Here is a 26,807-nt window from a genome sequence, read left to right on the forward strand (position 1 = left end):
AAACCAACCTCTAAATGCATTGAGATATGCATCTTTAAAAAATATGTACATCTCAATACACGTGCATTTCTATATACAAGAGGCTAAAGACTCCTAAAATATTCATAAAGAGTAGGTATCACTGGTCACTAATTATATATTTATTAAATATATCTGCCAATCTTGTTCCATAAGGCCTAAGTTGTTGTAAGTAGCAGTGGTACTATTTATCGAATATGACATCAATGATAGCTCCATCATAATTTAGGAAGAGGGGAGGTTGTGGGTTGGGGGGGGGAAGTCCTCACAAAGGGGTGTGAGTGTGGGGGTTGATGCATGCCTAATGCTAGAAGATTAAGAAAATTGGTGAATTGATGACAGGATAACCAGCAAATGAAGCCTCGATGAACGACAATCGTAAAACAGTTCAAAGATAGCAAAATTTCTTATTAAGTTTCGACCTGCATGAAAGGCATAATAATCTGACAACTCAATTTATGATCCATTTTGATTTCATTAACTTTCTAGTTTTCTACACAAAAGGTGAAATTTGGTTCATCCAAACTCTTGAAATAATTCGGATGTTATAATTTTATCACACCCACGTCTACAGTCTACAGTCTACAGTAAAAAAAATATTTATCAATTAAAGTTAAACATCCTTACATAAGCATAAAACGAATGTCCATTTTTGAGAGATGGTGAAGTTTTGTCTATTAATTCCAACCAACAATACTGCATTAGATTAAATTCAATAAACTATACTACATTCTACTTAGTGATCACAAATAAGAAGTTATCCAAAGAGTTAGTTCTCTTGCCAGTACTGGACTAGATCTGCATTGCATTTCTATGCCAAATTTTGGCTCAATGAGCTCATTGCTCCCTGCTACTTGACTCTCTGACACATGTTGGCTTTTTTTGCAACTTTCTTCTTGGAAGACGTGTTCCAAAAGTTCCTGACCCCGCCTTCCGTACGACCAGACAGGCAAGATATTACAAGTTTATAACCACGTGGTAAAGATAACTTCCAGATCTGCAAAAAAATTTGCAACATAGAGACGAAATGTACCTATTATTCCCCCATTAACTTTTGAAGCCTGAGGATGAGGTCTCCTCTCCTCTGCTTGCGCTATGTTCCCTGTGCGATGCTTGGTCTGAGATAGTTCCACAATTATGAAGATCTAGTTATTTTACAAAATAATAGAGTTAGTAAGAGTTGAATATATATATATATATATATATATATATATATGTATATATATTACCCACCATTGTTGTCTTTTGTCTTTCGCTAAGTTATCCCCTTCTTTTACCCACAGATTGATGCTAGCCCTCTGCAAGTCAGTAGTGGAGAAAATCTGACCAAAAAGTAGTTTTACTTCAATCCGTACTGGGCTATGTCTCAATGTCCCATCTCTTAACAAAGATGGGCGTCAGTTGTCTTTCATTGAGGCCAAATGATGAATAAAACTAGCACCCACTTTAACTATCAGGTTATATTAAGAGAGATTACGATATGCATCCTAAACTAAACGGATTCCACCACGCAATCGTCTCATCATAATAAATAGCTTTTTTTTTAACAAAAAGAAAAAATTACGATCCCTTCAGTGTTTTTTTTTTTAAAAATAATTTAAATGAGCCTTGACAATAATCTTACCCAACTGCTTCTCAACGACATAATTCACTGTATGTCGTACGAGAACCTCAGCTTCAAACGGGGATACCTAAGTCACCGGTTTGGCACTGACAAAATAAAATGGAAGGAGCTAAGAATCTGCACACATGTCAATTCTCTGCATAGAATATGCATGGTGTCAGTTTCATAGGAATTTATCAGCGACTCTTAGGCCTTCTAAGTCGACAATGGATGGATGGATGGATGGATGGATGGATGGATGGATGAGGACAACAGAAGAGTTGCTTTGGATAGATGCATGATCATGCATCAGAGAATGCTTTTGGAAGTTGCTTACGGAAGTAGGATGGTCAAGCTCGTGGGATTTAATTCTTCGAAGAACTTGACACACTTTCCTCATCCATAGATATAAAAAGATGTGCCAGTGGATCCTTCTTTGATGGCGGAGTGTGTAGACCAACTGCTGCAGGAAATAACTTAGGAAAAAGGTAAATAAAATTCAAACAAGGGGGTTGATTTGGCTAGCATCGGGTTGCAGCAAGTCCTCATCAGTTCCTTTCGGAGGGTTTCACGTTGAACGTTCTCTGCTAGCTTAAGAAAAATATCGACTGTTTACGGTCTAGAAAAGTCCTTAAAGCAGCAATAAGTTAAAAAAGAATGTCTTGCATTTCTTCGGCAGGCAGTTGGAAGTGAGAAAAAAGCACTGACTGCAATTACTGAATGTGCTGTTCAAGTGCAGCTTATTGACCGTCACTTGATTTGAAGTCGCATATGTCCTGCTACACATTCATCCTTACAATTTTGTTCTCTATTTTCTTTAAAATGGTGTATAAAATTGGCTGTGTTAATCACATGATATGCATGCCTCCTTTGTCCGTTATAGAATAACTTAAGTTTTTGAGTCATTAATTATCATCTAATATTATAAGATTCTTTCAAATTCTTAATTTACATATATATATATACTCTTTACCAAGATGCATGCATGCAAATAAGAAGTTCCTTTTACATCTTTTTTTTTTCTCTTCTTCCTAATATATACTAATCGAAAAAAATAAATAGATAATTTGTTCTTAATATAAACTAATTTGATGAAATCTTAACTATTAGTTAGCTTTGGCAGGCATAAAGACAGTGTTTGGCTCATGCATAAATAATATTTATTTTTAATTTAGATCCTTCTTAAATATGTTTTCTCACTTATGTATATTTTATTCAAGTATTATATAAAGTAAGTCACATAATAAATTATACATAAAATCTTATCACAGCTAGAGTGTTCCAATAAAATTATACATATTTTTCTAGGTAAGATTTATATTACACTTAACATACTCAATCAACAGTTTAGTAATTAAACATAAATTCTTACATAAGCTAGCTTATTCAAAATTATACATATTTTATAACCAAACAATATGCATAGAGTTATTCTTAAAGAAAATATATGAAGCCAAATATTTAGAGGAATATACACTATAATAAAAGACTTTATAGCCATTATATATATATACAGACACAAAGAATGAAAGAAACCGCAATAAGATGTTTGAAAGGCCAGTGAGAAGGGCAGGTAGCTAGTGCTTGTACACTGCCATCACCCTTGAAATTACTTCTGCACATCGATATCATTAACGCACCCAACTATGACTAAAATACCATATAGGATATGACATCATTTAATTAATCAACGGGGATTAATAATATTCTACACTGGGAGGTGCATCATTTTTGTACATGTGTGTATGACTAACCACAATATTGGACTCGTCTTGTCACGGCCGCCAGATCCCCATCATTTGCCAAACACTGCCAATACTTCATTCATCAAAATAACTGTGACCTTGGTGGCCCCTTAGTACCTTTTAAATTATTGCTTCCTCTCTCCAACCCAATGCATGTGATCCATCACGCCCCCATATATAGTACTGCCAACACGAAGCAAGCTACTAATTAGATAGCTAAATTGTATAGTACATATATATATATATATAGGTAGATAAATAAAGCCTGAGCCACTTGTTCACTTATTGTTTTATTTATGGCTCTCTCCAAACCCTTGAAAGCAAGCATGGGTCGACGAAGGCTGGGCTGCTCAAAGGAAAGCTTGAACAAGCGCTCTTGGAGTGCATTAGAGGACGAGATCCTCACAGACTACGTTAAAGCTCATGGCGAAGGTCGATGGGGAAAAGTCCCCAGAAGTGCAGGTAACTTAATTGCATTACTTAATTATAAGTAAAATCTATTCGTCATGTTAATTTAGTTAGTTTTTAATCGATTTTTTGAAAACATTCCCCCCCCTCCCCCCCTCTTGGTTTAGTTTAGGCTTGAATCGATCCGGGAGAAGCTGCCGTCTTCGCTGGCTGAATTATCTGAGGCCGGATATTAAGAGAGGAAATATATCCCATGAGGAGGAGGATCTCATACTTCGGCTCCATAGGCTCTTGGGGAATAGGTATATTTTATTAGCTATAAATACTCTTCTTAATTTGCTAAGCTAGCTGGTATAAGCTTCTTTCTTATCTTCTTTGACATCTTATAATACCAGGTGGTCTTTGATAGCTGGGAGGCTCCCAGGTCGAACAGATAACGAAATCAAGAACTACTGGAACACAGTGCTGAAGAAGAAAGTGGAGACCCAGGTTGGTGGTTTTCCTGATGGGAACCAATTGGAGATGCAAAGTCCTCGCAGTGATGGGTTCTTTGGGTTGGATTCGGATGCTCCCCGGATGGCTTCTCCGGATCGTGATCCGCTAAACTTGTTATCGAGTTCGGATAATGATATGCTCTTATTGCACGACCCGTTAGAGTACGAGCTCTTGAGATGGTTCAAGGATTGTGGCCAGGATATTAAGAGTTGTAGCACCGATAGCTTATCTGTACTTGATCATGACTATGTGAGTCTAGAGTCTTTGTTCCAGAATGAATCTGGAAGTATAGAGTTGTGGAGTGGCACGGTTTAATTAATTAAATTGCATGGAGGTCTTGCTATAACTATTCTCCATTAATTTGTTAATGTATCTATCTAAGTGTGACACAAATTAATCTTCTCTCATCTTTCTCTCTCTCTCTCTCTCTCAACTCTTTGGTTGCCACTTTATCCATTTATGGCGTCTTAAAAGGCGTAAGGAAGGAGAAATCCATTCAAGTTATTAAAGTCCACGGAAGAGAAAATTATACTGAGATTCTTTCAACTATTACCCATTTTTATATTAGTACCACAAGAGAAAATTATACACTGATAAGACGATTATTTTAACGTTTTTCTTCAACACCGAAAAAATAAATAATATTCTAGGAATCTAAGTACAGTTTATCTTAAATATATTTTACTGCTGGTGATAGAATAAGATCCACTACATTGTTGGCATGAATATGATCCACTACATTGTCGGCATTATTGGTTCACAGAAAGACGACACATTGTCTCCTTTATGCAGATTACTACTTTATAAATGCATTATAAATTTCAAGAACTTGGAGCTCGACCTACCTCTCTCACTAACAAACAATGCTGGTACGTTGCAGTGGTCAGTGGGTCACCAAAATTTCTACTTCAAAGATCAATTTCCAGAAGGAACGTCGATGACTAACGACAAATTGTTTTTTTTTTTCTTCTTCTTTTTTTTTGGGGGACAAAAAGCTACAGTCCTGTTTCGATGATGACAAAATTAGAAGAAGAATCATCACACATTCAAAGCCACGTTAAATGTTGATCCAGAAATATTTCATTGGATAGGAAACATAAAAGAAATTTCGACGTGCAAGATGATGGTGAAGTGTCATTCCAAGAAAGAACAAAGCAGCTCCGAAAAGCTCTTCATGGCCGAAGCTTGAATTGTCAAAAGAGTATATCGTACAAAGTAATTAAATAAGAAAATAGACTTCATATAGCATTCCGGTGGGATTTTTGTCTACGATAACAATATAATTTTCTTAGTTATTTCACATATAATCTTGGACTAATATTAGAATATGAGAATAGTAATGGATATATTATCTTCTTAGGATAAATTTAAGAATGAATCTTAAATCGAACGCACAGTTAGCTCATGTTACCTCATGGAATATGAATAAATTTATTCTCTGGTGTAGTAGACTACACAACAACTTATTTTATTCCGTTATAATAATTTATCATCCTCTCTCATTTTATTTTATATAAGTTTAAAAAAAAATTTAATAATAACACACAATCACTAGTTTAACCTCCCCCTCAACTACAGTTAAAGTTCTCTCTTCACTATCTCTTATATTAACACCGGTCATCTCAGCTACTATTTAAATTCTCTTCTTTATTTACTCTACATACACGGTTATTTTATATACAGTGTGGACTTATAATCATCATTATCTATAATTATTTATATTTTGTAAGTACACATAAGCCTGTAGTTTCTTAACTAGTACTAGAACTATGATTCTGGGTCAGTTTTAGATCTTTTTAAGGTATAAGTGCATGGGTGATCCAACAAGTTTTATTTGGTAGGGAATAAAAAGAGATTTCAACAGATAAGACGATGGTGAAGTGTCACTCGAGAGAGAACAAAGCAGCTTCGCATGCTGTAGCTTGAATTGCGAAAATAGTAAATCGTACAGAGTAATTAAAAGGAAGCAGAAGCTCTCAAAATTTTATTTTAGTGACGAATGAAATGTAGGTACAAATTACAACAGAAGATAATTAACAATAATTTGGATTAAAAACAAATCAAAATTTTATAAGGGTAAAAACCACAAATTATTTCTAGATTAAAACTGTTGTGCTACAAGATGTACTTACAAGTCACAACCCGTCGCACCTCTCGATACTCTCAGCTAATTATTGAAGTCTTTCTTCCCTCAGCTAATGGTTAAAGTTTTTCTTACCCAACTATATCTTAGACCCTCTAGGGTTGTACCAATTCTTAGGCAAAAAATATATTGGACTTAGATTTCTTTTCTTTTCTTTTTAAATTAAAAAAATATTTGTGGATGCATTCGAATGACATCCAATCATTCGAGCACCCGAGTATTCCATACTAACGGTGGAAAAAATTTATAGGAATATTCCAACTTACTTGGAATATGTATATAGTGCATTTTATAAGGGTATGCATGACATATCTTCAATTTGATGCTTAAAACGTGTAGAGTGATAAAAGTGCCGGCAAATCTAAGATCACGTCGGATGTTCCAGCATAGGAGGTTGTAGCGGACCAGGGAAACAATATTAAAGTTGTTACGACATCCAGATCAGATACAGCGACACCAAATCCACAGGAGATACAATCATACAATCATGCAAACAAACTCAATTAAATTCGCTTGTCTTATGCTAAAGGAACAAATTATAAAATAAAATAAAAAATTATTGCAGTTCAATCCACCAATAAAATATACTAAAGTTATTTCTTGATTAAATTATAGCGAAACAAAATATGTATATATTTTAAATTCGTTGTGCTCAGTTTTTTTTTTTTTTTGAAAAAAAAGGATTTAACTCAATTATTCAACATACATATTGACCTCTATAGTCTACGGTTAGTCTCAGGTTAGTTTCATGGTCCATAAAAGATATTAATAAACTAAATGGGCTTAAATTTAATTCCATCAAGTCCTTTTACATAGCGTGGGGCCATGCACCTCATTGTTAGCCACCATCCGTAGTAGTACACAGCTGTCTCTCAATTCCCTTTTTCGTCTTCTCACTTAATTGGTCGCTTCTTTCTCAATGATGGCTCACGGACGGTGGAAGAAGCTGCCACGTCTGTTAAGGGGGGGTGGGGACTGCATACACTGTAGTGCTACAAGCGGCCGCCCAAATTGATGTTTTTTTTTTTTTTTTTAGTTTTAAAATTTTCAAATTACACTTTATATTTTATTTATTTTAAGATTCACATTCTGTGTTTGAGTTCTTTTTTATAATCCAACATCTACTTTTTTTTTTCTTATAATTCTCATTTAATATTATTCGTTAATTTAAATAATGCCAGCAAAAGAATATTTTGTTATAATATATAAAATAGAACAGAGAAGAAAAAAAATTAACGGTGAGAGTAATTTAGTAACTTGATCGATATTAATTAGTTAAAATAATATTAGGGCGTTAAATAATAATTATAAAAAAAAGCTAATTATAAAATCTTTAAAGTCAGAGTGTGAATTATAAAATAGATAAAATTTAGGACATGATTTGTAAAATTTAGGACATTATTTATTTATTAATTATATATGAGTGTGTATTTTTTATACTTTATTATATTATTATTTGATTTATAATACTGCCAGCCAGCCAAATGTGAGGTTTGTTCGTACAATTCTTATCTTATTTTTTCCTTTATTTGTATTTAAACAAGCTGTAATTATTTAATTAAAATATTAGTAATATAATTAGTTTACAGACTTTCTTCTAAATAGACAGCATAGCACAATTCCCCTCTGCTGCCACTTTCAGATCATAGAGAAAAACTACAAATTATTTATTATTTGAGCTCTTCTGTTGAGTTAACTTAAAAAATACTCTTTTTCCTAATAAGACTTTTGAGATTAATGAGTGGTCATTTTGAATTCGTAGAGTAAGACTTACTTATTTTTTAGTGGACTCTATTTGATAAACAATCATGAGAAAATAATAGATATATATTTTATAATCCAGTCAAAATATAGTTTGTCAATTGTAATTTTTTTCTCTTCAACCCAGATGGGCCAGATTCAGATTCAGATAATTTTTGCTTCTCTTTTTTCTCCTAAATCCTAATGGCGTGGGCAAAGCGATTGCTACGTATCGTCCTTATTGATAAGAATCGATCATAAGAGGGATTTAAGGGCATTGCCACTGTACAGGGGCAAAAGTTTTTGTTTACCAATGCCAGTCCACTGATAAAGTGATTAAAGTTTGAAGTACTTGGAATTTTCTTCATACGGAGTTCGAGCTAGAGTCAGTGTAAGAGACAAACGGGTGGGCCTACGGCTGCCCTTATTAGTTATGGGAACCTATTTTTTTTAATGAATACTACTCCAGATTTCTCGTTTATTATTGATCGTTTATGAGTTGTCTTTTGGATTCTTATGAATCGTTCTTTATATTTTATTAACGTGACGTTATAACAAAAGAGCATTTTGTTTTGTTTTGTTTGTTTTTTTTTTTTTTTTTTTTTTTTCATCTGACAAGTGGACTGGCTTTAATCAAGCCAAACTGGCCTAACTTTTTTTAATTTTAGTTATGTAGTTGGATTGGTAGAATGCTTGCATGCATGCATGCATGCATGCACTAGGCTCGTTGCAGTTCTTCCTCTCTGAGTTCAATGATTGACCAGAAGTGTTGGTAACCCCTTCACTTTGAATAAATTAGTTTCTTAATATTTTTTTTTTCTTCTTTTATCTTTTCTTCACCGATTGGTCAAATAATATCATCTTATTTTAATAATTTATCGATATATATATTGAATCATTGCTCTTCATTCCAGCCCTATCAAGACATAGAAGGCGTAATAATATAGTTGGCCGACACCAACATAGGATCAAAGATGAGCAATTAATCAACTATAAATTGTGGACTAGGAGAATATTATCCCTGCAACTTATCACAATAATTCACGCTCGCTGATAGGAAATGTTGAGGAAAGTGGAGGACAAAAGATCTCTTTGTCTACGTTCTTGTTCTTGGAGGGCAGAAGAAATTATATGATTAATTTTTCATTCATTCCCTAAACTACTGGTGATCGATCTCTACCTAACATTTTGATTTGATAGAACCCACTACTTTCTACACACTCACTTGAGGACAAGCCTTGCATGTCATGTGATGGTAATTATGAATTTAAATAAGTACACAGGTGTCTATAAGACAAAAAGGGACTGATTACAATAAATTTTATCTGTGAACAATATGAAAGGAACAGTCTTAAAGATATTAAAAATTCTCTAATTTCCAATTGGCACTTCATATCCCAATGAATTATGTCTACATAGCTGGAGAAAAATGCCAAATTGACCTTGTTTGAGATGAAGCACTTCACATGTAAACACTTCACACAAGTTCACATTTAGTGTGCCTTTGCCAGATCCTCTGCAGCCCAAGGTGTAGGATTTTTCCTACAGCCTTGATAATATGGCAGCCAAATCAGATGGGCTGGTAAAAGTTAAAACTAGCAAGAAGTGAGTTTTTGACTGTTCTAAGTCCCCCCACTAGTGTACATTTTTTTTGTTTTGGACTTTTAGTTCATAGTCTATTTCAAAATTTAAATAATGATCCAATTGAGTTGTGAACCGAAGGTGACTTATGTGAGAATCGATTTGCTATATAAACCCCTAAGTGAAGTCGCGGAATGAGATAAAAATCGCTAAAGGATGATAACTTCTATATAATATATTGCTGAACCAAAAAATCGACTTACGTGAACTGCAGAACTAAATAATAACTTTCTTAAAGTGAACTAAATTTATTGAGAAAAGCAATTTATATATGAGTCCAGACACAATAAATGATTTACCAAAAAAAAAAAAGTTGTTGTTGTCATTTGGTTCAATGATTTTGCGTAGCAAAATTCACTGAAATTTGTATTTAAAATAAAGTGAACTAGACCTATTCATGCACTTGAGAGAGTATGGACTCATCATTTAGAAACATTAGTGGCTTGTCCTAGTTTCCTCATCCTTTCTTCACTAGCATTTAATTTTCATCAGAAGAATTAAAATCTTTGATGATGAGGGAAATTTTCAAACCAAATCTAAGTGGTCTAGTTGTTGTTTATACTGTCGTAAAACATCAGCACAATGATTATGTTCATGCATCGGCCATAAATAACTTGCTGTTCTCAGCCCTCCACATTTAATTCACGAGGAGTCTCAAATTACTTGGGAGACTTGAAAAGAGAACAACTTTGAGCAACAGTGAGGAGGCTGCTGAGAGACTAAACGAGAAAGGTAGATGAAGAAAGTGATCAGACGATGGTAGTGATGGACTTAAAGCTTCTTTCCACTTAATTAATTAACCATGATGGGGCCGGCTACAGTGGATTTCTCGATCACTTGCTTCACTTTTCGATTTGCAAGGCTGTGAGTCTAAGTGTTAGGCAACTAGAATCTAAGCAAAATTATATGGTCATAAAAGTTTTAGCCATAGCCTTTATATATATAGTATCACTAATGAAGAGGTCTATTTGGTTTAGGCATCTCTAGACTTGGATTCCTCACAATTTTGTACGAGAATGTTAGCATATAGCTAGCATAATCCCTCGTAGTAAGTAGTTCAAGAGTCTTATAAGAGAGACCTCTAAAGACTAAGGCAAAGTAGGAAGTAGGAGGCATATACGTTCGCTTCCGTATCATGGGTAGGGAACCCTGTTACTTAAGAGAAGAACTCAAGAGAGGAGCTTGGACTGCAGAGGAGGATAGAATTCTCAAAGCCTACATCATAGCCCATGGAGAAGGGAGATGGGGAAGCATCCCCAAAAGAGCAGGTGCAACTAATCCCCCTTATGAATAAAGTTTAAAATCATTTCTCATTCATTTATTTCATCCATTCATGTGGTGTGATGGGTTTTTAAAGGTCTTAAGCGATGCGGAAAAAGTTGTCGTCTTCGATGGCTGAACTACCTGAGGCCAGACATCAAGAGAGGCAACATTACTGGGGACGAAGAGGACCTCATCATAAGGCTTCACAACCTCTTAGGAAACAAGTAAGTTTCACTTGTTCTAATAATTTTTTGTTTTTTTAATAAATTTTCAAAACTATGAACTAGAAGAAGTTGATCGTTAGACAATTCCCTTGCAGGTGGTCTCTGATTGCAGGGAGGCTGCCAGGGCGAACAGACAACGAAATCAAGAACTACTGGAACACGTGCTTAAGGAAGAAGGTCCAGGATCGACAGAGAGCAAAAGAACGGGAGGCATCAACCGGCGGCGAACGAGCTCTCTTGATCCGTGCGAAGGCCGTTCGATGCACCAAGAAAGTAGCTGATTACAAGGGAGCTGCTGAAACTGCCGCAGTAGGAGAGCTGTCGAGCATGGCTGCTGCTGCTGCTGTTGCTCAAGACAACTGGTGGGATGTATTGATGCCTTTGGATTCCGGTGGAACCTCGGCATTGGATTCTTTGGATGTTGGACTGTCTGGGGGACAATCACCATGCAACTTCTTTGCAACAAGAGAAGAGGATTGTGGACAGGCGTTTGTTGATTGGATAAGTGATCCGATACATTGTAGCTTTGGTAATTACTTGGATCTCAGAGGAGAGAGGTAGGGGAATAATGTGGGAGATCTTAATTTGTAACTAGGATGGTTCCAAAATGGCATGGACTGTACGATGAGACATGTCACTGCCTTAATGTGTAATGAATAAGTAGGTCAATATATTACTTCACCGTGCAACAAAACAACCAGTCGGCTAGCTAGACAACTTTACCAAATATTAACCCCAGGCCCCTAGGGGAATCGAACATGTTGCTCCAAACATGTCTATCAATGTCCTGGCTCAAGCCTGCCTGGTCTGATAAAAGGCCAAGGGCACATTAACTCATTAACTCATGGGCATGCATAAAGTTGGTAAATTCACACTGAAATATTCACCATGTTGGATGTCATGTAGAACATATAGAAGACGTCTCATGCACAAAATCTCGCTAGTCATTGGGACCTATTAATGTTTGTCCAATTACAAGTCTGTAAACTGAGCAATGCATTAAATTTGTCCCAGAAAACTCATTGAAATCCAATTCAAGTCATATGACAATATGTTGGGCATATTGAATCAAATTAAGCAATGGCCCTTCCCTATACATAGCTACACTAGTCATCAACTGATGAAATTAACTAGTGGTTCTCATCATGTCTTCTTCTGAGTGAGTAAAGACTAAACAGTTTTCCATTTTCTTTTTTCTATCATATACGCCATCCATTCTTCTCGTGGGGGTTCTTGGGAAGGGCAAAAGGTATATATGTTCAAGACTGATAGGACCATCCTATGATTAAAAATTCGAGCCCAAGTAGATTTCAAAGTCACAAATAATTAGAGACCATGATGAATCATGAACCCTAGCTATGATCAATAAAAAAATAGTAAAGATAAGGACGATAATGTGAAAAAGCTTCATCTTTAGAGGATCTTTTTAAAGGTAGCAGCATGGCCAGCTTTTGAATATCCAATTCCTTTTCACGTGGACCGAATTTATGTGTCATGGAATAAAGAAAGAGGTTATGAGAAGTGCCATGAGGTCAATAGACCCTTCCCAACTGCTTTTGGCCAGAGAAATTGATCAAAAATCTGATCCAGTAACTATTAACAAACAAATAAACTAGACAGTAACTCTAGGGAAAAAAAAAATTAAAACCTATAAGTATCATTATACGTACAAGTATTGGAATTTTCGTCATCCACGTGCTTTTCTCTGAAAAATTGAATCATGTTCTAATAATGTTTAATTCTAACATGGAAATGATGTGCAGCAGATTACTAGAAACAAGGATTAGAACCCCAGGGCCTCCTGCGTATTAAGAGGCATTCGATCCTCTCAACCTTTGATTCATAATATCATTAACTAAAAACCCTATAAAACTGAAAATGTAGCTCAACTAGTTGTTCTGTCAAATATACATACTCATCAATTAGAGTGCAATATTAGTACCGTACACTGCCTAACCTAACGTTCTGAAAAACAACATAAATCTAAAATATTTACTATTAAGAGCCTCAGTACATCAAGAAGAAAGAATAATATCCTACTTTCATTAAAAGGGTAGCAATAAAAAGATAACAGGTCTTACATGCCGTTTCTGAAAGGTGGCAACATATTCTGCTAACGCAAATCTTAAGAACTTCACAAACACAAGTCAGGAAGTATGGAGTATAAATAAATCTTCTTCTGTGCAAGTTCCAGAAAATATAGCTTCAAATCGTTTCTCAACCCCATGCCATGGAGGAAGCATAATTAACAACCAGCTTCCCATCAAACCCAAAATTCTGACATTGCAAAAGAGAAGTTTATTAATCCTGTCTGATTACTGAGTAAAGGCATACTTTATTTAAAAAATTAGAATAGGACAATATTCTGTTCTAATGTAGCAATTTGATATCTAGTTACAATCTCGCAATTTCACAACCATTTATAATCTGGCAATTTAATCCACAGTATATGGAGATGCACAACTTCATGCAAGAGGAGAGGGGTTTATGCATGCTTGATAAAACACAAGGATATTGTACCAATCATTATGAACTGCACACGAGACTTTCTAGTATTTGGTACAAAGTTAGGTCTTAATCATCAAGTTCGTATGAAGTATAAACTATATGTGATAGTATACAGCTGATTGCAAGCATTACTTCACACAAAAGGGAAAATTAGCTGGAAATAATAAAAATTACAAGGTAAATGTCATACATATGATGGCTTAGAGTTCACAAGGAACAACCATGCTCGTGTCCAGCAAGCAAAGCGCATGATCAGTCATTCAAGACGGACAGCTGGTTATCCACATCATTCATCATAATTTTGAGCATGTAAAATACCGACAAGTAAAGCATTAAGTAGTTGGAGATGAATTGCCCATGCATCAATTTGTTTGCTCGTTTGTTCTCTTTTCTTTTTCTCTTTTTGAATAAAGTCATGCATCAATTTGTTAGCTAGATAAAGGCTTCATTGCTAATTATAATATATTATGACATGTCCTAATTCGCATTCTAGATCCACATGAATACTGAAATTTCTGTATGCAACTTTTCCAATTGTCAATTTAATCATTCCCTAACAGAACCAACAAATAACTGAATTGGTGATTTCCTAGACATGTCCTCAGTATATAACTGTAACATCAATGTGTGTGTAATTGCATGCATCCAAATGCTGGTGTATATGTCTGTGTGCATGCCTACATGTGAACGTGTGTAAATGCATATAGAAGTATTATATATACATAACAATAACTAGAACTTACGTTGTAAAGATCAATCACCAGTTCATCTGGATTTGGTGAGAAAGCACTATTAATATATACAAACTGTCAAGAAAAAGTAAGGCATTAGCAATCAAGCATCCAGAGAACTGAAGAACTAACAATTTCAATGAAAGTTTACATACCAGGGTATCCCGATGAAGTTGACGACGAAGAAATTCAATGACCTTTGAGAATTTGTCACTTCCAGCAATCTGCCAGGAAAAAAGAAGTGATCTTATCCCTTTTGTCATCCTTATTCTTTATGATGGAAAACCATAAAACCATAATCCCAACGGCAAACAATTGTCCATCTTTTACTGGATAATTCTGGGAAGTAGTTCAATCTCCATAGAGGAATTCACCACATAAAAAATATGCCAAATGATTCTATACCAACACGTCCATATAATTTTTGTGGACAGACACATACACGTGCTACCTAATCAACCACCCCTAATACTGCGTTTCTGCTAGTTCCTACTAAAGTTCTTAACAACATAAGCCTTATTTAGTGTTTCACAACTTCAACTGCATTGTTTTTTCATTTCTCTCTTCCTTAACAATGCTTTTTCTTCTAACTATCTAGTCAGTCTCAACTTACATTTCCACTAAAAGAGTAAGCACATCTCGTTCCATCTAATTTTATCATACAACTCCTAGTTTACTCTTGATAGGCGCTTCTCTAATCTAAGAAGATTGATAATCTTCTTCAATTAGTGAATAGTTGATAAGGACTCAATAAGATAAAGAACATGATTCCCCAAAAAATTGCTCAGTGAGATCTCAACAGGTGTCTCTGCCCCAAGCGACCCCAAACCATTGAAAGGAGGAAAAGAAAAGGAAACGATCTCGTTCTTACTACATTTGTTCTCCCTTCGATCCAACTAGAGCGAATCCTCATCAGTTACACGGCAATTTTACACAGGAGTGCCTAGAGTTCTATTAGTGGTAGGACTGGATGCCTACTTCATAATAATACGCCTATGGAGGAGATGAATTGTACCTCATCAATTTATTTCAATTAACGAGTATCAATTGCAATAGCTAATCTAGTCTATCTTCGAATATGGAGTCATTTCAGAGCCAATTCGACGAAGAATATGCATAGTTGAAGAAATAGTCGAGAGAGATGAGAGATCGGCACCTTGAATTTGGCCTGCTTTAGAATGGGAGCGTCTCCGGTCGCCCTCAGGTGGACCACAACTGCACAAGCGAGTGGAACGATAAGAGGAAGGGAAAGTAAAGGAGAAGGAAAACAGAGAGGGGATTTTAGTAGTCTTTACCCTTTCGATCGGAAGTCGGCGATTCAGCCGCCGCCATCGTCGAAGGGGGAAGAGAGGTTTAGAGGAACACGAGAAGCCGGAGATCCAATGGAAGGGGGAAAGAAGGAAAAGGTGGGCTACTCGAGGACGTATAAAGAACGCGAATAAGAAGCCGGATAACTTAACCGATTCGTTTGAAGAGTATATATTTATCTCTGTCGGGTCTAATTGATCCGATAAGTTGGACTCTTTAGTATATGAGCCCAAGTCGCAGACCTTGCTTTCTGCCTTCTTCATCTCTGGAGTCCTTCGCCATGACTGTCAAAATGTAATATTAGCATCTCTCTCTCCCTCCCTCTCTCCAGATTATTCATCACTCGCCATGGATAGATATAAGCTTATTCGTGTAGAATTGCAGGCTAATGCACTGGCAGCCTAATCCGGGGACAACCCTCAACAGCCAGATCTTGGCGGAGTTGTGCCAATGCGTGGAGGGCTTTAACGGCGTCAAGGATGGGCGGTGGAAGACGGCGATGACGTTCTACCGCGCGATGTCTCGAGAAGCGACGAGTTCCAGCGACATCCCTCGCGATTTGCTCGGCCTCGTCCTCCACGACCACCCTTCCAAGTACTTCTTCGTCCTCCGCGTGCACCGCCTCGTCGTCGAGGCCGACTTCTCTATCCAATCCATCATGGAGAAGCTCCAATCCTACAAAGGCCGCGTTGTCCTCAACTTCGAGGTTCCATCAATCTCAGTGCTTTTTTGGGGTTTAGGGCTTTATTCTTGATCTCAAAATAGAGTTTTTTTTTTCTTCGTGCACCTTTTATATTTCCGCGCTTCGATATTGGAAATTCTTCAGGCACTTGCTTCCTGTTTCAGTTCCAAGTTTATATTGCATCGAGGAGATTCTAAAAAGTACTCGAACAAAATCCAATTAAGCATTAGAGGGACAGAATTAGTGATAAATACTGAAGTAGTTTCGAGTCGACAAGTTCTTCTATTGAAATCCTTTTGAGTAATGGTTGACCATATGAGCCTGCAAAATTGCACTATTATTTGCCTCCGTATTATGTTTATTTCTATTTTTTTGTCTGGACAAACTCCTCCATATTATGGTTATATGATTCTAGGTGGAGGTTACTTGGAATTGTGAGGATTCTCTGATTCATTGAACAATTTGGTGTATGTTTAGTTCAGGAATCTCGTGTACTTTACTTACATACTTCTTTCCTTGTTCTTTCCAGGGATTTCAGTACCAACTAGGTGACTTCAAGTTGAGGGTGGGGAAGTGCATTCCTGCTCTCTCTGAGACTTTGAGGGGAATCATGATGGAGGTATGTTATTCGAGATTCTTTTCTGGGTTAACTTTTCAATGTTAACTTGTCGAGTTTTGTTATGTTTTTATCAGCTTGAGTTAACATTCAGACAACTTCATTGAAGGATATTATTGATTCTTTAGATGCCTTGTTTATTAACTGATGTTCTTCTAAATGGAAAAGACCAAACATTGGGGCTGTCTGTTGCCTCTATCAATATTCTGCATATGGTTTATATATTTGGACATGATCAAATTTCTTGAATGATGATCTTAGTGATGTGGTATTTTTTTTCCTTCTTTCTGTCCTTGTCAATTTGCCATGAATTCTTTTTTTTTATTCCCTTATTAAAAAGGATTCTTTGCCCTACTTTTGACCTTTGACCATATCCAATGTTTCATTTAATTAAAAAAAATTGGCTCCAAAATTTCCTGCTATGGACATATCCAGGTGGGATATCTGAGTTAATAATTTAAGGAGTTGTAGAAGCTTAGAGGGTTCTAGCTTGTTAACGACTGCACATATAGTGATTAGGAGCTTCTGTGAAGGTTCTTATTGATCGGAATGAAGGTAGTAACTATTTAGATAGTTTTTTTTGACAAAAAAGCCACAACCCTGTTTCATTGAAACATAAAAATGCACATTTTCCATCAATTGACAGATTTGCAAACATAGAGCTATTTGGCACTGTGCAAATGCAAGTACAACACGGTATTAACTATTCTTCCCATGTATGGACATGCTGTGACAGCCCTTTATTTCCTTCGGCACTGAAATATTAAGAGGTTGTGCACTATTATGTTCTGTGTGTCACTTAGATGGTTCCTCTGGAAGGGTAATTTATTAACAGAAAGATGTAGGTGGTTTTATGAAGATAATTCTTTCTTGCTGTCAAGGTTATTATGAAGATGTATGTGGGTTTACTAACTGGTGCTTCAATTTCGGTAGGGGATTTTTCCATCTTGAAGCATAAAAAGTATCTTTTATTGCATTGCTCGATATGATCTCCTCAAGGAGTTAGATATATGTATACTATTATTTGTAGCTTATATAGTTATATCGTGACGAAAAGGGTAATCATGATATGTGGAGAAACCTGTTGGGTGGGAATTTGTCAACCTTCCTTTCCAGCAGTTTTAAGTTCAAGTTTCTTTATGCTGGTTAAGCTTTCATGATAAGAAAGAGCCAAGTAGTTCATGCAACACAAAGTACTCAGTCTGAAAGACCATTAAAATCATGATATTACAGTAAATGAGCCAGAAACATTTGAACTTAGAAACTGCATTTAGCCATGATGAAATTTGATTTCCTTGGAATCCACTGAATTCATCAGAAGCACATGAAAAACTATATTGTATAGATATACAACGTTCATAGGAACTTAGGAAGTATATATCATGTACTACGCCAAATTGATATGGATGAGTTTAGCGAGCTTCAAGAGAACTAAAGATTGTTTTCGCTTTGCTGTCTTTTGGAAACTTTACATGCACCTCTAGTTACTGAGTTGTTAATACTATAAAAAGTTCAGTACCACTTTTACTTTTTCAATATTAGTCAGCATGCTTGGAAAACACTTATGTGAGGTTGTTATTGTTGTCATTCTGCAGGTGGAATACCTTCCCTTGTCTTCAATAGAAAGATCAAGGCCACTTCTGGAGGAATTCTTCGACATATGGCAGGAAACAGTAGCCAGGAAATCGTTGCCTGGGCATTTTATTCACATTGAGGCGAACTTTGCAGAGTATGGTCTTGAGGACCATTATACTTCTCAACATACAGCACTTCAGTATGCAAGCTGCATGGCCCAACTGATGGCTTCTGTAAGAAACTAATGGGCTCGAAAGATAGAATATTGTAACCCTTGTAGCCTGTTTCTTTCCAGTTGAAGACTGTATAAGAGTATAAACTAATGAACTCTAATCGTGTCAACCCTTTTCTACGATTCATCATCAAATCATATAACATTTTTTCTTTTCCATGAACAGGAAACAAGAGGTCTCAGTATGCTCATTAATAGCCTTTCTTTCTGTAAAACAACATGAACTACTCCTTAGGAGGCCTTCTTTCTGCAAAAAAAAAAAAAAAAAAAAACTTTACTTTTGATAACTAAATCTGCGTAGAAATATAACTACATATTTGATATTTGTGTGTATGTATACGCCTTCGCTTCAAAATTGGCGACTAAGTTTATGGAGCCTGGCGTAATTAACCCCAAAAAAAAAGAAAAAAAAAGTAGTGGTGAGATTGTTGTGCCTTATTCATTAATTAGCTCACTAAAGGGCTTATGAAGCAGGCATACTTCCTTCCAGAAGCTTTGTTACTCCAATCAGTTACCTCCTTCCGCATTCTATTTTTCCGATCTCCTATCTCTTATTCTTCTTTTTTGGATTTTCTTCCTCTTTTCTTATCCAGTCTGATTTTTTTTCTTTTCCCCAACGGCACAAATTCAACGGGAGGAAGGTCGAAAAGCTCGACATCATCAAGATCTGGTAAGATCTCTCTTTATTACCTCCAGTAGTAATAAACCCTCAGATCTGGGCTGGTTTTGGTTAACCTCTGAGTTTGGATGGTTTGCAGTGAGGAGATCTTGAATCTCTCTGTTTCCTATATTTATTTACGAGTTATCTTACGACTCCCTCACTATTTGACTACGAATTCTTATCCTAATTTAAGCTGGATTAAGACAAATCTTATATATATATATATATATATATATATATCTTATATTATCGTTCCATCTGGACTAACGTGTTCTAATCCCCCGTATTCCCGCGTCGGCAGAATAATAGCAGAGAGAGCGGGAGAGTTCGTCGACCAAAAGGGCGTCCTTGAGCAGGCAGAGCTCTAGGTAATCTTACGGAAAGTTTACGTCTGTGAGATTCTACTCTCTCTTGTTATTTTGGTGGACGTTTTATGTCACTTAGCTTGTTGATTTGTCTAATTTCTTCACCTTATAAATACTTATCTCGTAATTATGCTTTGTGTGGTTCGACAATTTCTTGGATTAATTAGGTAATCTTGTAATTCTGGATGGTTTCAGGGTAAGAACTGTAAAACAAAAGATGGAAATTCGTCGAAAACGAAAGTTAGATGCGAGATGTACGATTCCCAACGATATTATCTTCGATGTTCTTCTTAAGCTTCCTGTGAAGTCTCTTTTGCGGTTCAAGTCTGTCTGCCGGAGATGGTTCAATGAGATCTCCAGTCCATATTTTGCCAATTCACATCTAAACCAAGGTCGAAGATCTCGCCAGTTACTTGTTATACCAATCAGCGAAAGGTCTCCATCAGCACAGACGATCTCCTTTTATAGGTACAGTGAAGCTGAGAATGTGGCTACTCTCATGTTGGAAAAGGAGCTTCCTGGTGATGAAATAGTGCACCTTCTGGTTACTTATTGTGATGGTCTGGTCTTAACATTCTCACGTACAAACATCTTTCTGTGCAATCCTAGCACAGGAGAACTCCTGACCTTGCCAAAGGGCAACCCTAGCAAGCCCCTTTGTGAATGGAGCAGCGACCTAGTCGGTTTCGGCCTTGACCCATCAACCAAAAGGTACAAAGTAGTCCGAATGTTCTATCGCTGGTTTGACTTCAAAACACGAGATTACAGTATAGGCTGTGAGGTTTTTGAGGTTGGTTCACAATCGTGGAGATCCACTGAGGACCCCCCGTTTCCAGTCAATGAACAATATCCTGTTGTGTTAAACAATGTCCTGCATTGGATTAGCGAAATGGACTTGTGCTCGGAGCAAGCTATATTGACCTTTCATCTTCATGGCGAGAAGTTTGGCGTGATTCGGCCTCCTCCTGTGAACTTTGGCAGCATATCCGTCATGTATCTGATGACAGATGGACATAAATTGTTCTTTGTGGAAGGAAACTGGAAGCTCAACCTCACTTGCATATGGATGTTGAAGGACGAAGCCAGCCATACTTGGGTCAGAATGTACAGCTTCAGGAAAGAAGATTCAAAGCCTTATATTCCTTTAGAGATACATGGTGGGGAAATCTTTCTTAGCACAACGAAGAGGTTGGATTGCTATGACACCAGAACAGACAAGACGAGGACTTTGCTGGCTATTCCGAAGGAAGTGGACAACGGAAGTCCATCGAGCAAGGCATACATGGGCCTGTTGAATGGGGCTTCGTCCTTTCGGTTTACCCTCTATGCTGAAAGCCTTGTCCCACTTAAAGACATTTGAAATGTATATAGACTAGTCTGCTTGATTAGTTTTGTTATACAACAAATGCTTGCTGTCTTGTCTCTTTAACTTGTTGCTTCAAGAGAAATGCATGTTCATATATCATTGATTTATGCATACTTATGTGTGTATAATTATTTAGGTTGACAGTGTTCTATTTCGCCTACTCATATTATAATATAAATCTTTGAAATACGAAAACTCATAAATAAATAAAAAATAGCTTCCAAACAAGTGCTTGAAAATTCTTGATATCAGTGTATGTGTAAATTTCTTTGTTCTCTGTTCTTTGGTTTAGCATTTTACTTTTCTGCTTTTCGCTTTCAATTATGCTTCCTAAGCTCATGTGTTGTTTCTCTTCTTAAGACATAATCGGGCAACGTTTTAAACTTAAAGACATCTCTCATTAGTTTAAGCCGGCCATAATGATGGCTAAGAAGATACTACACAAAACACAAACACAGAAGAAAGGGAAGAAAAAAAAAAAGAGATTGAATACTCCGGACTAGTGAAGAAGAAGATACCTACATAAAATAGTATAAAAATTTCTCACAGCTGGGTCCCAAAAAACTATACTATATATCTTATACATAGTATAAAAATAGTTTAATGGGCCCCATGCGGCCGCCTAATGTGCCTATAGATTGAGCCAGAGCCGGCCATAAAGAGAATGTAGTCTCTCTGTTTTTTTTTTGTCTATAATTTAATCTTGAGACTTATAATTTATCAAAAATCTAATCTCAAAGATCCGAGCTCGGAATCTGTGGAAGGGCGGTCCCATGACCCCCATGGTGAGCTCATCCTATGGCTTGTTGTTGTTGGTGGTGGGGTCGGAGACCATTTGGAGCATTCAATCTGGGTGTCCTTTTCTCCTCTCCAGATCCCCTGTTGTAAACCAACTACCCTTTCCTTTGTTTCCCTTTCTCTTTTTTGGTTTCGGTTTCTTTCTTCTCTCTTTCAGGAACAAAGCTATCACTTTTGCTCTCTTTGGAACTGATACTACTTAACCAAGATAAAACGAGCTTGTTGTTTGATGAAAAATTCCAAAATAAAGCGTGGGTCGGGTCAAGCATTTGTTAGGACGAGTAATTTCTCCAACACCGTCGCTCACTGGGATGGACAGTACAACGTACGACTCTGCTGCAGCAGATCTGACTCAGAGATAGAGGAAGAGAAACACTGTTCCTTGGCCCCATGAGTTCAGCTCTGAAAGATGCTCATCCTGTCCATCTAATCCCATTCCACTTCTTGAAAGATGAGCCATGACTGCTGACCGAACCAAAATAATAACATTTTGCCCACGTAGTCTCTTTTTTTTTTTGTTCTATTTTAATTCGTTTTTAACTTTAATAACTTAATTTTATACAATTTTATAACTCGGTTATCTACGCTTCTTGGATAATAAAAGAAAAGAAAAAAGACTATGTTTATGCCTAAAATGGTATATGTGATAATTTCGTTTCTATTTATCAATCAAGATCCATCCGAGTTACTCGGAAGATTTTCTTTTGTCACCAAAATCCTTCTCCAGTAGACTTTTCGAACCCACCAACTAATTGCTAGTTTCTATGTAAACTAATTGACCTTTGGTTTTCACTGTCAAATCTAGGACACATGAGATCTATCAAATCAAAACCCACAGCTCCTGGTTGGGCTGACTAATAATATATTAAAACCTATATTACATAGCTTAAAATATACATACACTCGAACAGAAATTTAAATCCACAGTGAAATTACTCACCTCCTATAAAACTATATCTACAATTAGTCATTGAAATTATACTGTGCCGGAAAACATCCAAATCTCTCTCTCTCTCTCTCTCTCTGGATCTCATCGTGGTCACGGAGCTGACAAGAACTCTATGCATGAAGCAGTGAGCAATGAGTAAGGTTGTTTTTGTTTGTATCAACAAAGAGGCACTGCATAGGATACCTTCATTCAACTGTTAGAGAATTTTTCTAATCAAACAACAGCCAAGAAGCTTATTGTTTATTTAATATGCCACTTTAAACTACACAATGGAGGTTTGCATCTGGTTGTGATATTTTATGATCCAAATAACTGTCAGCTTCACGAGATTCTTCACAGAAACAAATGCTAGTCGGGGGATAAATAAAGATCAATCCCATTAAACAATTGGGTCCTAATTAGATGACAAATCTGATGTACGATCCTGATTTTAAGACAGACATACCTACCTACTACTTCAGCTCCTCTAATGAGCTAGTGTTAATACGTCACAAGAATTAAAGGCTTTCAAGTCTGGCTTCCGCTGCCAAGCAAGTAGATGCTGCAAGTTGATAGAATCCATTAGCTCTTCGGTGGGGGAACATATAATAGAAGGCGAGGGGGGAAGAAACTCGTGGACCCAGAGACAGCTGCTAACCTCACGGCGCAGCCGTGAACAATATCTGCCAGGCCCAGTTTAATGGTTTGCCGAAGAGAGCAGTACAGAGATCTTTTTTATTATTACTATTATTATTACTATTATTTTCTAAGTGTTGGGTCCCATAATTAGACCACCATCATATCCCAATCTGAAACCAAACCGGTCATGGAACCAGCTGGTCCATTGGGACATCATTCAATGTCACAAACCAAGCAACATTCTGATAACATGGAGCTAATTTACTGTTTAAATCTCTCTTGGGTCCACAGAGATGAGGAAAAATAATCACCAATAGATAATTTGAGATGAAGAAAGACATCACCAGTGCATTGATCGATGAATAAAACTAGGGACAAAATGAGGGATGAGTAAGTCGATCCTCTCAGGATGAGAAAACTTAAAAGAACAAACAAATATGCAACCAACATGGAGGGCATTGAAACCCCATTACAGCCAGAGCTACAGCAGCAGCCTGACAAGATACTCCCAAAGTTGAGCAAAAATCTCCTCATGACTTTATTCTTCTGCAGCACAATCAAAAAAATCGATTGTTTAGAACAAATGGTTGAAAGAAGAAAGCAAACCATTGGGTGTAAAGTTTTGAACGTGAGAAGCAAACCATTGTGATGGTGATACTGAGGAGTGGTGAGAGGGAAATCTGGGATGGAAATGGAGAGTTGGGTCTTTGAGTAGGACTGGTTGCCATGATCCCCTTCCAAGTCCATCCATGAGTCCTTGCTCTTCTGAGGCCACTCGTCAAAGAAATGGCGCAGAGGCTTCTGAGCCTCCTGCTCCCTCTCCATCTTATCAGGCTTTTCCAGCTTGAAGTCAGCACCCAGGACAAAGCAATGCTGGTTCTTCTCCTCTTCCACCTCCTTGGAAAGATCAGCGGTGCAGTGGCTGTAATGGCTCTGCTGCAGAGCAGGCCCCTGTTTTGGCTCCCCCAAGGAAGACATGCCCAGTGGCCTAAACTGCCATGAGCTCTCCCTGTCAGCTCTGGAAGCCTCTGAGAAGAAAGTGTACTCATCTACATCCTTCATTCCATGGCAATACCTGATATTCCATGAAATAGAGATAAGATGTAGAGATAGAGATAGGCATAGACATAACTAAAGAGAGATAAAGAGGTGGTGGGTATATACCTGTAGTCTTTATTAGCTGAGTAAGATGGAGTATCCAAATGAAAGTGAGAAGAGTTCACTTGGGTTGAGGAGGAGTAAGGGTAGAGGAGGTGATAAGGGTCAGGAGTGGAGATGGAGAGAGAAGGAGGGTAAGGAGATGGAGTATGGGAAGAGGAGGAAGAGGAGGAGGATGTGGGAGGAGGGGTGCGGGTGGTGGCCAAAGACATTTCCACAGGCTTTCTTGAACGGTTCTTGCCTCTGTGCATGTGCTTCTCACAGTACTTGGAGTCTGGATAAGCCTCTTTGGAGCACCTCCACTTCTTACCATCTGTTCTCCTGCACCTCCCTGGCTCTGGGTCCTCTGCTTTCCTGCCAAAACCCATCTGGAAGCAGCCCCAGCCCACTGCCAGAAAGAGACCCATATCCCATTTTGGACTTAAAACTCACATTTTTACAAGGAAAACACCAAGAAAACCAAAGATAAAGAAAAGGGGGAAAAAAACAAAGGAAGCTTACATGAAGGCTGAGGAGGGAAGCCCAGTGAAGGAGATGTGATAGTGGTGTCCAGCAAGAAGCTCCTCCTGATGGGGAGGATGAGATCAGATGGTATGGGGATCCCTGAGACCATATACTTGAAGATCAAGGCCTGATGCTCCAACTCCTGCCATTGAGATGGGGTGAAGGGGTACCTACTGCTCCTTCCACTCATCATCATCTCAAACCTTTCAAAACCCTAAAACCCACCAAGTAGAAGAAAGAAATGGGAAGCGGAGGGAAAAGAGAGGTGGCCTCTTATACCTACACCATATGTATGGCTTTTAGACCAAGAAGAGCAGGCCCCCCTGCTTGCATTCAATACTATGTAATAGAAAAAGGAGGATAATAATAATAGTGTTGGATACCATTATCTTCTCAATGCTTAGGATGGGTCATTCAGTCAAGATGCAGAGTGAGGCCTGCAGAATCTTCTGTGTTGTTGCATGGATAAATCACTTGACCTTGGGGAGGCTACTATTACTAAGTCTGGACTTATAAGAGAAAAAGAAGAAAGAAATTTATTAATAGGAAAAGAATAAAGAAACAAGAGGGGTTGGGTGGTGGAAGGTGTGATGATGATGTATGGGGTGCATGCCTTTCCATGTCATTTGGGTAGAAAGCCACTAATTTAATGCTAATGGTGTCAGGTGTTGCAGGTAATGCTGCCACCTGGGGGCAGTAGACTCTGCTCCTCTTGTTATTATGACAGAGCAGAGGCAGCAGCAGTGGAGCAGGCAGGTTTGCAGACAGAGAGCAGCAGAGAGCTACTCTCTCTCTCTCTCTCTCTCTCTCTCTCTCTCTCTCTCTCTCTCTCTCTCTCTCTCTCTCTCTCTCTCTCTCCCCCTCCCTTTTTCTATCTCTATCTCTGAAGCAAGCTGCTGTCCTCTGCTGCCTTTTGTTGCTGTTGTCTCTGCCAGCTTTACGGAAACTCATAAACAAAGGGCTGTTGTGAAGTTTAAAATAACACAAAGTAAAGGTAAAGATTAGTACACAAGAGAGAGCGAGAGAGAGAGGGTGAAGTAAAGAGCCCCCCCCGTTAAGACTGTACTCTTTACTGCTCATCTCTCTTTTTGCTGCTGTTACTTTTCTCATCTCCCTTCTATTACTTGTTTTTAACAACTTGGTATGCTATTAACAACTCATCCTTCTCAATTAGTGTCTTACTTTTTTCACCTGAAGGCTGAAGTTAGCCATCCTTTTTTGGCCTTTTTCTGTTTCAATACAAGGGTGTTGGAAGTCATGAGTCATGACAGTGGCTGCAGTCACCACTTTGTGTTGAGATGTGAACAAGGTCTAAATGCCCTTCCTCCTGTCCACTAATCATGGTTTAAAAGTTAAGATACCAAAGTGTTAACGTGAGAGACTATAATTTATTACTAGTTTATTAAACTTTTAAAGTTAAATTAGATTGTGGCTCCCAAATCTATTGTCTTTGGTC

At 37.4% G+C, this 26,807-nt stretch overlaps 6 protein-coding genes across 8 annotated transcripts; 4 read left to right on the forward strand and 2 right to left on the reverse strand.

Moving 5' to 3' along the window:
• The first annotated feature begins 3,556 nt into the window (after window positions 1–3,556).
• LOC140788501 (transcription factor MYB1-like) lies at window positions 3,557–4,662 on the forward strand. Of its 2 annotated transcripts, none has more exons than XM_073137793.1 (3): window positions 3,557–3,828; window positions 3,947–4,076; window positions 4,170–4,662. In XM_073137793.1, the coding sequence occupies exons 1-3, from the start codon at window positions 3,663–3,665 to the stop codon at window positions 4,582–4,584; spliced, it is 711 nt and encodes a 236-aa protein (XP_072993894.1). In that variant the 5' UTR covers window positions 3,557–3,662; the 3' UTR covers window positions 4,585–4,662. The 2 variants fall into 2 exon arrangements, with proteins under 2 accessions (XP_072993894.1, XP_072993974.1); XM_073137873.1 differs by having other exon boundaries at window positions 3,570–3,828; window positions 3,942–4,076.
• A 5,770-nt stretch (window positions 4,663–10,432) lies between these two features.
• On the forward strand, window positions 10,433–11,974 carry LOC140801501 (transcription factor MYB1-like). Its single transcript, XM_073157050.1, has 3 exons — window positions 10,433–11,061; window positions 11,151–11,280; window positions 11,376–11,974. The coding sequence occupies exons 1-3, from the start codon at window positions 10,929–10,931 to the stop codon at window positions 11,839–11,841; spliced, it is 729 nt and encodes a 242-aa protein (XP_073013151.1). The 5' UTR covers window positions 10,433–10,928; the 3' UTR covers window positions 11,842–11,974.
• Window positions 11,975–13,295: 1,321 nt separating this feature from the next.
• Window positions 13,296–15,957, reverse strand: LOC140800404 (ubiquitin-like protein ATG12). The gene is made up of 5 exons (XM_073155175.1): window positions 15,815–15,957; window positions 15,676–15,734; window positions 14,675–14,743; window positions 14,532–14,594; window positions 13,296–13,557 (listed from the first exon to the last, which is right to left on the reverse strand). The coding sequence occupies exons 1-5, from the start codon at window positions 15,849–15,851 to the stop codon at window positions 13,498–13,500; spliced, it is 288 nt and encodes a 95-aa protein (XP_073011276.1). The 5' UTR covers window positions 15,852–15,957; the 3' UTR covers window positions 13,296–13,497.
• Window positions 15,958–15,964: 7 nt separating this feature from the next.
• On the forward strand, window positions 15,965–19,105 carry LOC140800393 (mediator of RNA polymerase II transcription subunit 20a-like). Of its 2 annotated transcripts, none has more exons than XM_073155156.1 (4): window positions 15,965–16,121; window positions 16,212–16,533; window positions 17,039–17,128; window positions 18,721–19,105. In XM_073155156.1, the coding sequence occupies exons 1-4, from the start codon at window positions 16,051–16,053 to the stop codon at window positions 18,943–18,945; spliced, it is 708 nt and encodes a 235-aa protein (XP_073011257.1). In that variant the 5' UTR covers window positions 15,965–16,050; the 3' UTR covers window positions 18,946–19,105. The 2 variants fall into 2 exon arrangements, with proteins under 2 accessions (XP_073011257.1, XP_073011265.1); XM_073155164.1 differs by having other exon boundaries at window positions 15,990–16,121; window positions 16,204–16,533.
• A 357-nt stretch (window positions 19,106–19,462) lies between these two features.
• On the forward strand, window positions 19,463–21,437 carry LOC140800387 (F-box protein At5g10340-like). Its single transcript, XM_073155140.1, has 3 exons — window positions 19,463–19,602; window positions 19,895–19,961; window positions 20,154–21,437. The coding sequence occupies exon 3, from the start codon at window positions 20,176–20,178 to the stop codon at window positions 21,316–21,318; it is 1,143 nt and encodes a 380-aa protein (XP_073011241.1). The 5' UTR covers window positions 19,463–19,602; window positions 19,895–19,961; window positions 20,154–20,175; the 3' UTR covers window positions 21,319–21,437.
• Window positions 21,438–23,983: 2,546 nt separating this feature from the next.
• Window positions 23,984–25,970, reverse strand: LOC140796422 (growth-regulating factor 1-like). Its single transcript, XM_073149462.1, has 5 exons — window positions 25,735–25,970; window positions 25,349–25,630; window positions 24,854–25,235; window positions 24,331–24,764; window positions 23,984–24,235 (listed from the first exon to the last, which is right to left on the reverse strand). Exons 2-5 carry the CDS (start codon window positions 25,545–25,547, stop codon window positions 24,228–24,230), a joined length of 1,023 nt encoding a protein of 340 aa, XP_073005563.1. The 5' UTR covers window positions 25,548–25,630; window positions 25,735–25,970; the 3' UTR covers window positions 23,984–24,227.
• Window positions 25,971–26,807: the final 837 nt, after the last annotated feature.

The sequence above is a fragment of the Typha latifolia genome, chromosome 1 (assembly GCF_019914945.1).
Source record: "Typha latifolia isolate L0001 chromosome 1, TyphaL0001v2, whole genome shotgun sequence".
NCBI classification, from domain to species: Eukaryota; Viridiplantae; Streptophyta; class Magnoliopsida; order Poales; family Typhaceae; genus Typha; species Typha latifolia.